General features: G+C 47.1%; 1 protein-coding gene across 5 annotated transcripts in view; it reads right to left on the bottom strand.

Moving 5' to 3' along the window:
- LOC139395693 (zinc finger protein 850-like) overlaps window positions 1-18,240 on the bottom strand; it is a 31,069-nt gene that overhangs the window by 9,494 nt on the left and 3,335 nt on the right. For all 5 annotated transcript variants that reach the window (XR_011630572.1, XM_071143030.1, XM_071143029.1 and 2 more), the window contains exons 2-3: window positions 5,321-5,534; window positions 35-960 (exon numbers count right to left, since the gene is read on the bottom strand). Coding sequence is in view for 4 of the 5 variants with exons in the window: in XM_071143030.1 (XP_070999131.1) it covers window positions 35-960; window positions 5,321-5,534 (1,140 nt within the window). In the remaining variant the exon portion in view is untranslated. The remainder of the gene's footprint in view (window positions 1-34; window positions 961-5,320; window positions 5,535-18,240) is intronic.

The following is an 18,240-nucleotide window of genomic DNA, read 5'->3' as shown; positions in this document are numbered from 1 at the left end:
ACAAAATTGCACTGGATACACCATATAAACCTACCTTATTGGTACCGTCCACAGAGGTGGCCTCCTGCCGCTGTGACCCACCCTGTATACCTTCATGGATACGACGACGGTGACTGGTTCTATTCGCTGACGAGGAGAAACTCTTCCCGCAGTCGGAGCACTGGAATGGTTTCTCTCCGGTGTGAACCCTCTGGTGTCTTTTAAGGAGTGACGACGACGAGAACCTCTTCTCGCATTGAGAGCAGTGGTACGGTTTTTCTCCGGTGTGCTGGCGCATGTGTATCTTTAAGGTCCACGGCTGAGTGAATTCCTTCCCACATTCTGAGCAGCTGTACGGCTTGGCGGTACTATTCGCTTCGCTTATATGGGATTGTTCATGTCTTGTTAGAGAGCTTGGGAAAACAAAGGTCTTTTTGCATGTGGAACACTGGTAAGGTCTCTCCCCCGTGTGCATCCTCTGGTGCATCTTGAGCTCTGCTGCAGAGTTGCAGCCCCTCTCACACTCAGAGCATGGGAAAGGTTTTTTCATGCTGAGTCTCTGCTTTTCTCCGGCGTGCGTCATCATGTGGACCTTCAAGTGCCACATACGTGAGAAACTCTTCCCACACACAGAGCAGTGGCAAGGTTTCTCTCCGGTGTGTGTCCGATGGTGTAGTTTTAACTCTCCTTGGCTGACAAACCTCTTCCAACAGTTCTTTTCCGGGCAGATGTACGGTTTCTCTCCTGTGTGCAACCTCTCGTGTGTTTTGAGGGTCCCCGTATCACTGAATCTCTTCCCGCACACAGAGCAAGGATATGGTTTCTCTCCTGTGTGCGTTCTAAGATGTCTCTGTAGTTTTGATGGGTGAGGAAACTCTTTCCCACACTCCGGGCAGCGGTAAAACGTCTTCTTAGCTGTGCGATTCTCCTGGCGTCGTTCTGCTGATGCCTCGTCACTAGAGCTGGGGTTTGGACTCTCTCCTGTTACAACAGTAGGGATAAAACAAGTTACGGTGCGTCCCAGATGCTACCCAATTTCCTATATAGCACACTACTTTTGACCTGGCCCTATACAGGAACTAGGGTATCATAATCTACTGTAGCGCTCTAGGTTCATGTATTAAAACTAATAAATCATCTCCTCGAGGGGCATTAAAGTATCGTCAGAGGGATTTAAAGTATTGTCTATCTGTGGGTAGGGTGCTGTGGGTAGGGGGCTGTGGGTAGGAGGCTGTGGGTAGGAGGCTGTGGGTAGGAGGCTGTGGGTAGGAGGCTGTGGCTGTGGGTAGAGGGTTGTGGGTAGAAGGCTGTGGGTAGAAGGCTGTGGGTAGAGGGCTGTGGGTAGAAGGCTGTGGGTAGAAGGCTGTGGGTAGGGGGCTGTGGGTAGGGGGCTGTGGGTAGGAGGCTGGGGGTAGGAGGCCGTGGGTAGGGGGCCGTGGGTAGGGGGCCGTGGGTAGGGGGCCGTGGGTAGGAGGCCGTGGGTAGGAGGCCGTGGGTAGAAGGCCGTGGGTAGAAGGCCGTGGGTAGGAGGCCGTGGGTAGGAGGCCGTGGGTAGGAGGCCGTGGGTAGGAGGCCGTGGGTAGGGGGATGTGGGTAGGAGGCCGTGGGTAGGGGGCCGTGGGTAGGAGGCCGTGGGTAGAAGGCCGTGGGTAGGAGGCCGTGGGTAGGGGGCCGTGGGTAGGGGGCTGTGGGTAGGAGGCCGTGGGTAGGAGGCCGTGGGTAGGAGGCCGTGGGTAGGAGGCCGTGGGTAGGGGGCCGTGGGTAGGGGGCCGTGGGAAGGGGGCCGTGGGTAGAGGGCCGTGGGTAGGGGGCCGTGGGTAGGAGGCCGTGGGTAGGAGGCCGTGGGTAGGGGGCCGTGGGTAGGAGGCCGTGGGTAGGAGGCCGTGGGTAGGAGGCAGTGGGTAGGAGGCCGTGGGTAGGAGGCCGTGGGTAGGAGGCAGTGGGTAGGAGGCTGTGGGTAGGAGGCCGTGGGTAGGGGGCCGTGGGTAGGGGGCCGTGGGTAGGGGGCCGTGGGTAGGGGGCCGTGGGTAGGGGGCCGTGGGTAGGGGGCCGTGGGTAGGGGGCCGTGGGTAGGGGGCCGTGGGTAGGGGGATGTGGGTAGGGGGCCGTGGGTAGGGGGCTGTGGGTAGGGGGATGTGGGTAGGGGGCTGGGGGTAGGGGGCTGTGGGTAGGGGGCTGTGGGTAGGGGGCTGTGGGTAGGGGGATGTGGGTAGGGGGCTGTGGGTAGGAGGCTGTGGGTAGGGGGCCGTGGGAAGGGGGCTGTGGGTAGGGGGCCGTGGGTAGGGGGCCGTGGGTAGGAGGCTGTGGGTAGGAGGGCTGTGGGTAGGAGGCTGTGGATAGGGGGCTGTGGGTAGGGGGCTGTGGGTAGGGGGCTGTGGGAAGGAGGCTGTGGGTAGGAGGCTGTGGGTAGGAGGCCGTGGGTAGGAGGCCGTGGGTAGGGGCCCGTGGGTAGGCGGCCGTGGGTAGGGGGCCGTGGGTAGGGGGCCGTGGGTAGGGGGCCGTGGGTAGGGGGCCGTGGGTAGGGGGCCGTGGGTAGGGGGCCGTGGGTAGGAGGCCGTGGGTAGGAGGCCGTGGGTAGGCGGCCGTGGGTAGGGGGATGTGGGTAGGGGGCTGTGGGTAGGGATATGTGGGTAGGGGGCTGTGGGTAGGAGGCTGTGGGTAGGGGGCCGTGGGAAGGGGGCCGTGGGTAGGGGGCTGTGGGTAGGAGGCTGTGGGTAGGAGGCTGTGGGTAGGGGGCTGTGGGTAGGGGGCTGTGGGTAGGGGGATGTGGGTAGGGGGATGTGGGTAGGGGGCCGTGGGTAGGAGGCCGTGGGTAGGAGGCCGTGGGTAGGGGGCTGTGGGTAGGGGGCTGTGGGTAGGGGGCTGTGGGTAGGGGGATGTGGGTAGGGGGATGTGGGTAGGGGGATGTGGGTAGGAGGCTGTGGGTAGGAGGCTGTGGGTAGGAGGCTGTGGGTAGGGGCTGTGGGTAGGGGGCCGTGGGTATGGGGCTGTGGGTAGGATGCCGTGGGTAGGGGGCCCGTGGGTAGGGGGCCGTGGGTAGGGGGCCGTGGATAGGGGGCCGTGGGTAGGGGCCCGTGGGTAGGGGGCCCGTGGGTAGGAGGCCGTGACAGAAATAAAATAACAATATATCTGTCTGTCTCAAGACAATAAATAACCATCCAAACCATTTAAAATAGGCAAACATTAATTTTAGGGATTAAAAAAAATAAAAAAAGTTGGATGTGTCTGACTAGGACTTTATCGCCCCCCCTGTCGATGAAAGTTTGCATCACGTGGAATTAAAATCGCCCCGGCAACAAGGAAAGCAGGTCCGGGACCAGACTAATTAATTGCCCACATGGGACAATAAAGCTGGAATCTTTAATGGTGAAACTAACACGTGAAACTAAAGACGTTACTGTAAACAACCAACACAGTTCTTTCCCCCTCAGACATCACTACAGCCAACACTGTTCTTTTCCCCTCAGACATCATTACAGCCATCACTGTTCTTTCCCCCCACAGACACCATTACAGTCAACACTGTTCTTTCCCCCTCATACATCACTACAGCCAACACTGTTCTTTCCCCCTCAGACATCATTACAACCAACACTGTTCTTTCCCCCCTCAGACATCACTACAGACAACACTGTTCTTTCCCCCCTCAGACATCATTACAGCCAACACTGTTCTTTCCCCCCTCAGACATCATTACAGCCAACACTGTTATTTTCCTCCTCAGACATCATTACAGCCAACACTGTTCTTTCCCCCCACAGACATCATTACAGCCAACACTGTTCTTTCCCCCCTCAGACATCATTACAACCAACACTGTTCTTTCCCCCCACAAACATCATTACAGCCAACACTGTTCTTTCCCCCCTCAGACATCATTACAGCCAACACTGTTCTTTCCCCCCTCAGACATCATTACAGCCAACACTGTTATTTTCCTCCTCAAACATCATTACAGCCAACACTGTTCTTTCCCCCCTCAGACATCATTACAACCAACACTGTTCTTTCCCCCCCAGACATCATTACAGCCAACACTGTTCTTTCCCCCCTCAGACATCATTACAGCCAACACTGTTCTTTACACCCTCAGACAGACATCATTACAACCAACACTGTTCTTTCCCCCCTCAGACATCATTACAACCAACACTGTTATTTTCCTCCTCAGACATCATTACAACCAACACTGTTATTTTCCTCCTCAGACATCATTACAACCAACACTGTTATTTTCCTCCTCAGACATCATTACAACCAACACTGTTATTTTCCTCCTCAGACATCATTACAGCCAACACTGTTCTTTCCCCCCTCAGACATCATTACAACCAACACTGTTATTTTTCTCCTCAGACATCATTACAGCCAACACTGTTCTTTCCCCCCTCAGACATCATTACAACCAACACTGTTATTTTTCTCCTCAGACATCATTACAGCCAACACTGTTCTTTCCCCCCTCAGACATCATTACAACCAACACTGTTCTTTCCCCCCACAGACATCATTACAACCAACACTGTTCTTTCCCCCCACAGACATCATTACAACCAACACTGTTCTTTCCCCCCCAGACATCATTACAACCAACACTGTTCTTTCCCCCCACAGACATCATTACAACCAACACTGTTCTTTCCCCCCACAGACATCATTACAGCCAACACTGTTATTTCCCCCCTCAGACATCATTACAACCAACACTGTTCTTTCCCCCCACAAACATCATTACAGCCAACACTGTTCTTTCCCCCCTCAGACATCATTACAGCCAACACTGTTATTTTCCTCCTCAGACATCACTACAGCCAACACTGTTCTTTCCCCCCTCAGACATCATTACAACCAACACTGTTATTTTCCTCCTCAGACATCATTACAACCAACACTGTTATTTTCCTCCTCAGACATCATTACAACCAACACTGTTATTTCCTCCTCAGACATCATTACAACCAACACTGTTATTTCCTCCTCAGACATCATTACAACCAACACTGTTATTTTCCTCCTCAGACATCATTACAGCCAACACTGTTATTTTTCTCCTCAGACATCATTACAACCAACACTGTTATTTTTCTCCTCAGACATCATTACAACCAACACTGTTATTTTCCTCCTCAGACATTGCATGGGTGACAGAACAGCAGATACTGCAACAACAAAAAATACCAAGCTGCTCACATCCGTTTCATCTACAAAACATAAGAAATAACAAAGAGCAGTGGATCCGTTTCCCCTAATGAGGAATCCATCTTTAAAAACTCATCAAATTGCATTGCCCTCTTGAGAGAGAACCATTTTATTTCTAGTTAACATTCAGTCGGCTACTTACCTGTATAATTAAAACTCCACTCCTCTAAATCTTCCTCCTCCTCTTTGACTACGATGTTAAATCTAGGTATTTCACTGAAGTTGTCAAGGCCTCCAGGGTAACCAAACTCCTGCCCCTGCGGTGTGTGGTCCCGGTCACCGTGGTTACCGTCAGGACCCAGTGACAGCGTTGGTCGGGGTTCAGTTGAGCAGGATGGGGACGGCCCACCAAAGTCCTAGAATACAGAATCAAATCAAATTGTATTTAAATCGCAACACACTGTATAGTAAAACAAACAGTCGGTGCCACTTGTCAGTTAAAAAAAACGACATCATCATTTAAGAACCACCTTCTCCTGACTCATTAGCCTGCTGTGGGTTAACAAGCCTGTATAAAAGGGACTCTACGGTGACCCTTGACCCTATTCACACTCATTAGCCTGCTGTGGGTTAACAAGCCTGTATGTAAGGTATTCTACGGTGACCCTTGACCCTATCCACACTCATTAGCCTGCTGTGGGGTTACAAGCCTATTCTTCGGTGACCCTTGACCCTATTCACACTCATTAGCCTGCTATGGGTTAACAAGCCTGTATGAAAGGTATTCTACGGTGACCCTTGACCCTATTCCCTCAGAGAGTCTCAGGGAGAGTAGGAATATGCACACACACAAAAAAATAAATAACACATTTCCAATTCACATGTGTGTGTATTAATACATACTGGTACATGTGTGTGTATTAATACATACTGGTACATGTGTGTGTATTAATACATACTGGTACATGTGTGTATTAATACATACTGGTACATGTGTGTGTATTAATACATACTGGTACATGTGTGTGTATTAATACATACTGGTACATGTGTGTGTATTAATACATACTGGTACATGTGTGTGTATTAATGCATACTGGTACATGTGTGTGTATTAATGCATACTGGTACATGTGTGTGTATTAATACATACTGGTACATGTGTGTATTAATACATACTGGTACATGTGTGTGTATTAATACATACTGGTACATGTGTGTATTAATACATACTGGTACATGTGTGTGTATTAATACATACTGGTACATGTTTGTATTAATACATACTGGTACATGTTTGTATTAATACATACTGGTACATGTGTGTATTAATACATACTGGTACATGTGTGTATTAATACATACTGGTACATGTGTGTATTAATACATACTGGTACATGTGTGTATTAATACATACTGGTACGTTATGACTAAAGGCCCTGACAATAAAGACTATGACTACAGGCCCTGACAATAAAGACTATGACTACAGGCCCTGACAATAAAGACTATGACTACAGGCCCTGACAATAAAGACTATGACTACAGGCCCTGACAATAAAGACTATGACTACAGGCCCTGACAATAAAGACTATGACTACAGGCCCTGACAATAAAGACTACGACTACAGGCCCTGACAATAAAGACTACGACTACAGGCCCTGACAATAAAGACTACGACTACAGGCCCTGACAATAAAGACTACGACTACAGGCCCTGACAATAAAGACTACGACTACAGGCCCTGACAATAAAGACTATGACTACAGGCCCTGACAATAAAGACTATGACTACAGGCCCTGACAATAAAGACTATGACTACAGGCCCTGACAATAAAGACTATGACTACAGGCCCTGACAATAAAGACTATGACTACAGGCCCTGACAATAAAGACTATGACTACAGGCCCTGACAATAAAGACTATGACTACAGGCCCTGACAATAAAGACTATGACTACAGGCCCTGACAATAAAGACTATGACTACAGGCCCTGACAGACAACACTGTTCTTTCTCCTCTCAGCCCAGTTTCCCAACAGCGCCTTGAAGATGTAGTCCGTGATCTTAAGCGCTCACAAATTTGTAACATATTGAACAAATTGGATTTGTATCATATCATGAATTGCAAAAAAATAAAAATAACTACATAAAAGGAGGAAGTGCACAATTTGGGGGGGGCTCGTTGTGGCTCGTGAACTCTACATTCACAACTACTGGCTGCTGTTAAAAGCTCTGGAGCATCACTTTAACACTAAAGTGCATCGTTAGAACCTTCGTAGGAGCATCACTAAATCTCTGAGCTGTTTCTCTGTTGTCTTCGTAGGAGCATCACTAAATCTCTGAGCTGTTTCTCAGTTGTCTTCGTAGGAGCATCACTAAATCTCTGAGCTGTTTCTCAGTTGTCTTCGTAGGAGCATCACTAAATCTCTGCGCTGTTTCTCAGTTGTCTTCGTAGGAGCATCACTAAATCTCTGAGCTGTTTCTCTGTTGTCTTCGTAGGAGCATCACTAAATCTCTGAGCTGTTTCTCAGTTGTCTTCGTAGGAGCATCACTAAATCTCTGAGCTGTTTCTCAGTTGTCTTCGTAGGAGCATCACTAAATCTCTGAGCTGTTTCTCAGTTGTCTTCGTAGGAGCATCACTAAATCTCTGAGCTGTTTCTCAGTTGTCTTCGTAGAAGCATCACTAAATCTCTGAGCTGTTTCTCTGTTGTCTTCGTAGGAGCATCACTAAATCTCTGAGCTGTTTCTCTGTTGTCTTCGTAGGAGCATCACTAAATCTCTGAGCTGTTTCTCAGTTGTCTTCGTAGGAGCATCACTAAATCTCTGAGCTGTTTCTCAGTTGTCTTCGTAGGAGCATCACTAAATCTCTGAGCTGTTTCTCAGTTGTCTTCGTAGGAGCATCACTAAATCTCTGAGCTGTTTCTCAGTTGTCTTCGTAGGAGCATCACTAAATCTCTGAGCTGTTTCTCTGTTGTCTTCGTAGGAGCATCACTAAATCTCTGAGCTGTTTCTCAGTTGTAATTGAAAATGCTTGTTATTCACTAACCACCTCAGACCACTCAGAACAGCTCAGTGTGTCGTTAGACGCCCTTTTAAAATATAAATACATAGAAGATCTCTGCAAAATATAGAATCAAGAGATATATATATATATATATATATATATATATATATATATATATATACACACATACATACATACACACACACACACACACACAGTACCAGTCAAAAGTTGACACCTACTCATTCAAGGGTTTCTTTATTTTTACTATTTTCTACATTGTAGAATAATCGTGAAGACATCAAAACTATAAAATAACACATATGGAATCCTGTAGTAACCAAAATAAGTGTTATACAAGATAAAATATATTTCATATTTGAGATTCTTCAAAAGGAGCCCCCCTTTGCACACTCTAGGCATTCTCTCAGCCAGCTTCATGAGGTAATCACCTGGAATGCTTTTCAATTAACAGGTGTGCCTTTCCTTCTTAATGCATCCTTCTTTCCTTCTTAATGCATTAATATGAAATAACTGGCTCTCATGAGGAAAGGAAGACCCCGAATGATCTCTACTGAAGAGGATACATTCATTAGAGTTAACTGCACCTCAGATTGCAGCCCAAATAAATGCTTCAGAGTTCAAGTAACAGACACATCTCAACATCAACTGTTCAGAGGAGACTGTGTGAATCAGGCCTTCATGTGCCAATTGTTGCTAAGAAACCACTACTAAAGGACACCAATAATGTGTGGAAATCTGTCCTTTGGTCTGATGAGTCCAAATTTTTCATTCCAACCGCCTTGTATTTGAATGGATGATCTCTGCATGGGTGGTTCCCACCTGAAGTATGGAGGAGGAGGTGTGATGGTGCTTTGCTGGTGACACGGTTGGTGATTTATTTAGAATTCAAGGCACACTTAACCAGCACGGCTACCACAGCATTCTGCAGCGATACACCTTCCCCTCTGGTTTGCGCTTATTGAGAATATAATTTGTTTTTCAACAGGACAATGAACCAACACATCCAGGCTGTGTAAGGGCTATTTGACAAAGAAGGAGAGTGGAGTGCTGCATCAGATGACCTGGCCTCCACAATCATCTGACCTATCTGATACATTTTATCGCCATTTCTGACTTTTGTTACTCGTCTACTTGGCTGGTGACTGTTTGTAATGATTTCTCTGCTGGGCGCTGTTCTCAGATAATCGCATGGTTTGCTTTCGCCGTAAAGCCTTTTTGAAATGTGACACCGTGGTTGGATGAACAAGAAGTTCATCTTTAAACCGATGTATAACACTTGTATGGTTTATTCATTTTTATAATGAGTATTTCTGTTTTTGAATTTGGCACTCTGCAATTTCACTGAATGTTGGCCAGGTGGGACGGGAGCATCCCACACCCCCTAGAGAGGTTAAACTGGTATACTTCATTTTCTACAATTTTCTTTAACCAACTTTGGTCTTTAATGCATTAAAATTAATCACTTACCTTTGATGATCTTCATATGGTTACACTCACAAGTCTCCCAGTTACCCAATAAATGTTAATTTTGTTCGATCAAGTCCCTCTTTATATCCAAAAACCTGTCGGCCGACAGACAAGCTCCTTACTTTACTTCCACTTCCACTTGCCTCTTCCATTTTCGCGGTTTTGGGTAGAGCAGACATTTCCATATATTTTTGTTAGCTGCATGTGGGGATGAAGCGGTTACCGGTTTCACGATAAAACACGGTACAATTCCAGACGGTTAGTAATACCGTTTCAAATTTGAATTATCATTAAAACCGTGTTTGATTACCGCGGTTTGAAAAACTCACGGTCAAAACAGTCCAGCATCAAACAAAGTTAGCGACAGTCTGACGCCGCACCGCGGGTTTGGTTTTGTGTGAAAACAAGGCGGAAGGCAGTGACAGCGCTTGGGAGATTTTTTCAGCCTTCCTAAGAGGACCAAATCTGAAGTGTGGTCGTATTTTGGCTTTTACAAGAGTGCTGAGGGAAACTTAATCGAAGATGGTCATCCTGTCTGCAGAACATGCAACAAGGCACATGGTTTGCTGCAACTACTGACCTCTGGACCAGTGAAAGTGGTTCAACCCCACATCAGCTTCACTATCCATTACCTCACCCCAAACTGGCAACTGGAATCAAACTGCCTGGAAACACAGTTCTTCCCAGAAGATCACTCGGCTCACACAACATCAGAGAATTGAGAATATGCTGGAAGAATGGGGAGATCAACAAGAAAGACCTGGTCTGCATAACCACAGACAACACAACAAACATGATCAAGGCTTTTGAAGGGTGCTGTGACTTGGGTGCTTTGGCCATCATTGGAATCTGGCTATCTCAAAAGGCTCTGAAAATTCAGAGCGTTGACACAGCAGTCAAGGCCTGCCATCATCTGGTCCAAGGCTTCTCACGAAGCCGGGAAGAGAAGAAAATAACTGACAACACCGACAACACCGATAACATTTTCATAACGTTTCATCTCTAACTGCATGTGTGACATAACTCCACCAGTCCCATGTATTTTATTTACAAAGATTATACCTTTTCAAAAAAAAAAATCATTAATTTTATTTAATGAATTAGTATATTTCAGTTGAACCATATTATTTGTTGTGTTATTTGTTCTGTCTTTTCTGGTGGATTAAATTGAAATTGCAACTAACTTTCTATGGCTTGTTTTGAAAAAAATGGAGATATTTCGGAGAGGATTTCATTTTAATATAACCGGAAGTACACCAAACATCTTAGTTTTGCACGACTAAGATCTCCTCAGCAAAAAAACGTCAATTTATAACAGATTTCTTGAGTCATCTCTGAAGTTAATTTGGACTATTTTGAGTCCAACTGTATATTGGCTACGGCGTCTCAAAATGGACAAACAGTACTATTGCCGCATTTTTTTTTCCTTTTCCAAGGTTAGGTCTTTTAAAAGGGAGTATGCGAGGTGTTTGGTTAGCCGAGCCGAGCTAGGCGCCAGCCGAATCGAAGCATCCTGGCGCATTAATAAGCCGCCTCGTTTTTTGCAGACAAGGCCTATAGGTGATCATACCTCTCTAGGAACTGATCCGTCGTCAGTATTGTGGAATAATTCTAATGATCAATTAAGATTTGAATGGGGGAAAAACTGATCCGAGAGCAGCGCTGCCTTTCTTTCCATCCTATCAGTATCAACACACGACGCACTTAGCGAGGATCCTCTCTGCACGGTGTTGAGGGGAAATGCATGTTCGTTCCATCCTATCAGTATCAACACACGACGCACTTAGCGAGGATCCTCTCTGCACGGTGTTTAGGGGAAATGCGTGTGACACCTTCGGCCGTTAGGATCGGTACATCATTAAAAACACTCGTAAGACGGGGGTGTGGCCAAGTAGCTACGCAAAACGAAAATCGTAACGATATGGGCAATTATAATTTGATTATTTTTTTTGTAATTATCCGCGCTTTCATGTCAATTAGTCAGGTGCGAGGTACTATGGGGTCTAAATCAGTGGTTCCGAAACGGATGACTTATTTCAGTTGTAATAGTAAAACGCACAAGGTGAAATGTAGAATTTGGGTAGTTCATCATCGGCATTGTAAATAAGAATTTGTTCTTAACTGACTTGCCTAGTTAAATAAAGGTTTAAGTAATTTTTTAATACATGTTTTAATTCATCAGTTCCTCGTGTCATGTTAGTCATTGCAGATCTTAAGAGAGACATTTATAACTGGTCTGAAATGTCCAGATCAACTAACGTTTTTTTAGCTTGTTTTTCTTTTAGCACATAGATTTTGTTTAATGTTTGAGTCACTCAGATATCACATCAATAAACATTATACATTGGCAAAATGTATAGAATTGCAAGAAAACGTGCTTCAAAAATTGCTACATTTTCTCTGCACCCCATGACAAAATGTGTAGAATTGCAGGGAATAAGTTTTAAACCTGCCAAAACAGTTTGTGTCATGAACAGTGCTTGTGCCCATAGAAATAGACCTGGGAGAACAAAAGGGTGGGCTGTTGGTCCTGCTGCTCTGATTGGACAAAGAAATAGACCTGGGAGAACAGAAGGGCGGGCTGTTGGTCCTGCTGCTCTGATTGGATAAAGAAATAGACCTGGGAGAACAGAAGGGCGGGCTGTTGGTCCTGCTGCTCTGATTGGATAAAGAAATAGACCTGGGAGAACAGAAGGGCGGGCTGTTGGTCCTGCTGCTCTGATTGGATAAATAAATAGACCTGGGAGTACAGGGTGGGGCTGTTGGTCCTGCTGCTCTGATTGGATAAAGTGAAGGTGTATTTCTCATTCATAATTTCACCCGGTCTTTTCCTCAAGTTTGGGTCTTGTCATTCAGATTGCTGCTGCTTCCTGTTAGTCTGCTACTATGATACATCAATAGGTAAGAACACACACTATCAATGTGCATAATATCTAACACGCAGAGCGAGGGTAGGGGAAATTGTTACGCTAACTTATTAACGCTAATTTATTAAGGACACACACCAGTCCGCACGCTGCTCCTAATCTGCAACTTTTTTTGGTCGATAAACGTGCAGGGAGATTTTGCCAACATCTACTTAGCAATATTAAAACACTAGTTTTTTCCCCCCCGATCACGAGTATCATCTGATTATCAACGGTCAATTTACGGATACGATTACAAAGCATTGCCATGTCGGCACACTCCTCTCATAGGATGAAGTTCCCAGAGTGTTACACTACGAAGCAAAGCTAGATCTACTCAGGCCGCTACAAAGCTAGATCTACTCAGGCCGCTACAAAGCTAGATCTACTCAGGCCGCTACAAAGCTAGATCTACTCAGGCCGCTACAAAGCTAGATCTACTCAGGCCGCTACAAAGCTAGATCTACTCAGGCCGCTACAAAGCTAGATCTACTCAGGCCGCTACAAAGCTAGATCTACTCAGGCCGCTACAAAGCTAGATCTACTCAGGCCGCTACAAAGCTAGATCTACTCAGGCCGCTACAAAGCTAGATCTACTCAGGCCGCTACAAAGCTAGCCAGCTTCATCCGTACTACGACGGTGGATATTGCTCGTCCGCCTCCAGCAGGCTTGTAACTGCGTGCATGTTGCACGTCTTAATATAGACAAATCTACTACGGCGAAAGTATAACTGCCAGAATAAAGGAAACACCAATATAAAGGTGTCTTAATATAGATACAGCGACTACAGAGAATGTATATATGAGAAAACACCAATATAAAGGTGTCTTAATATAGATACAGCGACTACAGAGAATGTATATATGAGAAAACACCAATATAAAGGTGTCTTAATATAGATACAGCAACTACAGAGAATGTATATATGATAAAACCCCACCATGAAGTGTGTTAATAGGGCGCTGGGCCACCATCAGAAAAGCTTCAATGTGCTTTGACATAGATGGTACAAGTGTCTGGAACTCTATCGGAGGGATGCGACACCCTTCTTCCACAAGAAATTACATCATTTGTTGTTTTGTTGATGGTGGTGGGAAAACGCTGGCTCTGGCTCTGCTCCAGAATCTCCCATAGTTCAACTGGGTTGAGATCTGGTGACTGAGACGGCCATGTGGTTTACATCGTGGTGACTGAGACGGCCATGTGGTTTACATCGTGGTGACTGAGACGGCCATGTGGTTTACATCGTGGTGACTGAGACGGCCATGTGGTTTACATCGTGGTGACAGAGACGGCCATGTGGTTTACATCGTGGTGACTGAGACGGCCATGTGGTTTACATCGTGGTGACAGACGGCCATGTGGTTTACATCGTGGTGACAGAGACGGCCATGTGGTTTACATCGTGGTGACTGAGACGGCCACGTGGTTTACATCGTGGTGACTGAGACGGCCCTGGCACGTGGTTTACATCGTGGTGACTGAGACGGCCATGGCACGTGGTTTACATCGTGGTGACTGAGACGGACATGTGGTTTACATCGTGGTGACTGAGACGGACATGTGGCTTACATCGTGATGACTGAGACGGCCATGTGGTTTACATCGTGGTGACTGAGACGGCATGTGGTTTACATCGTGGTGACTGAGACGGACATGTGGTTTACATCGTGGTGACTGAGACGGCCATGTGGTTTACATCGTGGTGACTGAGACGGCCATGTGGTTTACATCGTGGTGACAGACGGCCATGTGGTTTACATCGTGGTGACTGAGACGGCCATGTGGTTTACATCGTGGTGACTGAGACGGCCATGTGGTTTACATCATGGTGACTGAGTGGGCCATGGCACGTGGTTTACATCGTGGTGACTGAGACGGCCATGTGGTTTACATCGTGGTGACTGAGACGGCATGTGGTTTACATCGTGGTGACAGACGGCCATGTGGTTTACATCGTGGTGACTGAGACGGCCATGTGGTTTACATCGTGGTGACTGAGACGGCCATGGCACGTGGTTTACATCGTGGTGACTGAGACGGCCATGTGGTTTACATCGTGGTGACTGAGACGACCATGTGGTTTACATAGTGGTGACTGAGACGGACATGTGATTTACATCGTGGTGACTGAGACGGCCATGTGGTTTACATCGTGGTGACTGAGACGGCCATGTGGTTTACATCGTGGTGACAGACGGCCATGTGGTTTACATCGTGGTGACTGAGACGGCCATGTGGTTTACATCGTGGTGACTGAGTGGGCCATGGCACGTGGTTTACATCGTGGTGACTGAGTGGGCCATGGCACGTGGTTTACATCGTGGTGACTGAGACGGCCATGTGGTTTACATCGTGGTGACTGAGACGGCATGTGGTTTACATCGTGGTGACAGACGGCCATGTGGTTTACATCGTGGTGACTGAGACGGCCATGGCACGTGGTTTACATCGTGGTGACTGAGACGGACATGTGGTTTACATCGTGGTGACTGAGACGGACATGTGATTTACATCGTGGTGACTGAGACGGCCATGTGGTTTACATCGTGGTGACTGAGACGGCCATGTGGTTTACATCGTGGTGACAGACGGCCATGTGGTTTACATCGTGGTGACTGAGACGGCCATGTGGTTTACATCGTGGTGACTGAGACGGCCATGTGGTTTACATCATGGTGACTGAGTGGGCCATGGCACGTGGTTTACATCGTGGTGACTGAGACGGCCATGTGGTTTACATCGTGGTGACTGAGACGGCATGTGGTTTACATCGTGGTGACAGACGGCCATGTGGTTTACATCGTGGTGACTGAGACGGCCATGTGGTTTACATCGTGGTGACTGAGACGGCCATGGCACGTGGTTTACATCGTGGTGACTGAGACGGCCATGTGGTTTACATCGTGGTGACTGAGACGACCATGTGGTTTACATCGTGGTGACTGAGACGGACATGTGATTTACATCGTGGTGACTGAGACGGCCATGTGGTTTACATCGTGGTGACTGAGACGGCCATGTGGTTTACATCGTGGTGACAGACGGCCATGTGGTTTACATCGTGGTGACTGAGACGGCCATGTGGTTTACATCGTGGTGACTGAGTGGGCCATGGCACGTGGTTTACATCGTGGTGACTGAGTGGGCCATGGCACGTGGTTTACATCGTGGTGACTGAGACGGCCATGTGGTTTACATCGTGGTGACTGAGACGGCATGTGGTTTACATCGTGGTGACAGACGGCCATGTGGTTTACATCGTGGTGACTGAGACGGCCATGTGGTTTACATCGTGGTGACTGAGACGGCCATGTGGTTTACATCGTGGTGACTGAGACGGCCATGTGGTTTACATCGTGGTGACTGAGACGGCCATGTGGTTTACATCGTGGTGACTGAGACGGCCATGTGGTTTACATCGTGGTGACTGAGACGGCCATGTGGTTTACATCGTGGTGACTGAGACGGCCATGTGGTTTACATCGTGGTGACTGAGACGGCATGTGGTTTACATCGTGGTGACTGAGACGGCATGTGGTTTACATCGTGGTGACTGAGACGGCATGTGGTTTACATCGTGGTGACTGAGACGGCATGTGGTTTACATCGTGGTGACTGAGACGGCCATGTGGTTTACATCGTGGTGACTGAGACGGCCATGTGGTTTACATCGTGGTGACTGAGACGGCCATGTGGTTTACATTGTGGTGACTGAGACGGCCATGGCACGTGGTTTACATCGTGGTGACTGAGACGGCATGTGGTTTACATCGTGGTGACTGAGACGTCCAATCTGCAGCCTCCTCGTGTCACTTAATGATGCGTTTCATGGATGGATGGGGGGGGTATTGTCATCCTGGAAGAAATTATTCCTAATTGACTCAAGTGTTCCCTATATTTTGGCAGTTACCTATAGGTCTATGTGGGCTTATTAGTTTAGTGGTCCTTTTTTTTTTTTTTTTTTTTTTACTTTACCCCTTTTTCTCCCCAATTTCGTGGTATCCAATTGTTTTAGTAGCTAGTCTCATCGCTTCAACTCCCGTACGGGCTCGGGAGAGACGAAGGTTGAAAGTAATGCGTCCTCTGATACACAACCCAACCAAGCTGCACTGCTTCTTAACAAGGCGCGCATCCAACCCGGAAGCCAGCCGCACCAATGTGTCGGAGGAAACACAGTGCGCCTGGCAACCTTGGTTAGCGCGCACTGCGCCCGGCCCGCAACAGGAGTCGCTGGTGCGCGATGAGACAAGGACATCCCTACCGACCAAGAGACACATGACGTCAGGCGAGAAGTACACATTAGTCAGAGTGAAGTCAACTGATCGAATGCATAATGCCCCTGTTAGCCTTGACTGCCAGCTTAGTGGAGTCTGCCACTAGCACAGTCAGTGTAGTCAGATCAGCTATCACCATTGAGACCGTGTCTGTGCCTCGATCTAGGTTGGGCAAAACTTAACATGTTAACATAACTTAACATTCTCCTTAACAATCTCACTGGAATAAAGACCTCAATTCCTGTCATTATTGAAAAATATTCTGATATCTCACTTCTCAAAATAGGGCTACTTAATGTTAGATCCCTCACTTCCAAGGCAGTTATAGTCAATGAACTAATCACTGATCATAATCTTGATGTGATTGGCCTGACTGAAACATGGCTTAAGCCTGATGAATTTACTGTGTGAAATGAGGCCTCTCCTCCTGGTTACACTAGTGACCATATCCCCCGCACATCCCACAAAGGTGGAGGTGTTGCTAACATTTACGATACCAAATTTCTAATTTACACAAAAAAAACCTACTGCGTTTTCATCTTTTGAGCTTCTAGTCATGACATTGATGCAGCCTCCTCTCACTTTTTATAGCTATTGTTTACAGGCCTCCTGGGCCATATACAGCGTTCCTCACTGAGTTCCCTGAATTCCTATCGGACCTTGTAGTCATGGCAGATAATATTCTAATTTTTGGTGACTAACATTCACATGGAAAAGTCCACAGACCCACTCAGTGGGGTTTGTCCAACATGTCTCTGGACCTACTCACTGCCACAGTCATACTCTGGACCTAGTTTTGTCCCGTGGAATAAATGTTGTGGATCTTAATGTTTTTCCTCAAAAATCCTGGACTATCGGACCCCCACTTCATTACGATTGCAATCGCAACTAATAATCTGCTCAGACCCCAACCAAGGAACATCAAAAGCTGTGCTATAAATTCTCAGACAACCCAAAGACGTCAGAGTACAGAAATCAGTTAGCCAACTGAGGACCTAAATGTAATAGCCTAGATACAGTCGCACCCCAAAAACAAAAAACATTTGTCATAAGAAACTAGCTGGTATACAAAAAATACCCGAGCCCTATATTTCTTATTGTCCCTAGAACAGCTGGAGGCAGGGTTTTCTCCTATAGAGCTCCATTTTTATGGAATGGTCTGCCTACCCATGTGAGAGACGCAGACTCAGTCTCGACCTTTAAGTCTTTACTGAAGACTCAGCTCTTCAGTAGGTCCTATGATTGAGTGTAGTCTGGCTCAGGGGTGTGAAGGTGAACGGAAAGGCACTGGAGCCACGAACCACCCTTGCGGTCACTGCCTGGCCGGTTCCCCCCTCTCTGGGATTGTCTGCCTCTAACCCTATTAAGGGGGCTGAGTCAATGACGCTCCTCCATGCCATCCCTAGGAGGGGTGTGTCACTTGAGTGAGTTGAGT

Source organism: Oncorhynchus clarkii, unplaced genomic scaffold, assembly GCF_045791955.1.
Source record: "Oncorhynchus clarkii lewisi isolate Uvic-CL-2024 unplaced genomic scaffold, UVic_Ocla_1.0 unplaced_contig_12495_pilon_pilon, whole genome shotgun sequence".
Classification (NCBI taxonomy): Eukaryota; Metazoa; Chordata; class Actinopteri; order Salmoniformes; family Salmonidae; genus Oncorhynchus; species Oncorhynchus clarkii.
The sequence above is the reverse complement of the archived record's forward strand: the minus strand, read 5'-3'. Positions and strand labels throughout refer to the sequence as shown.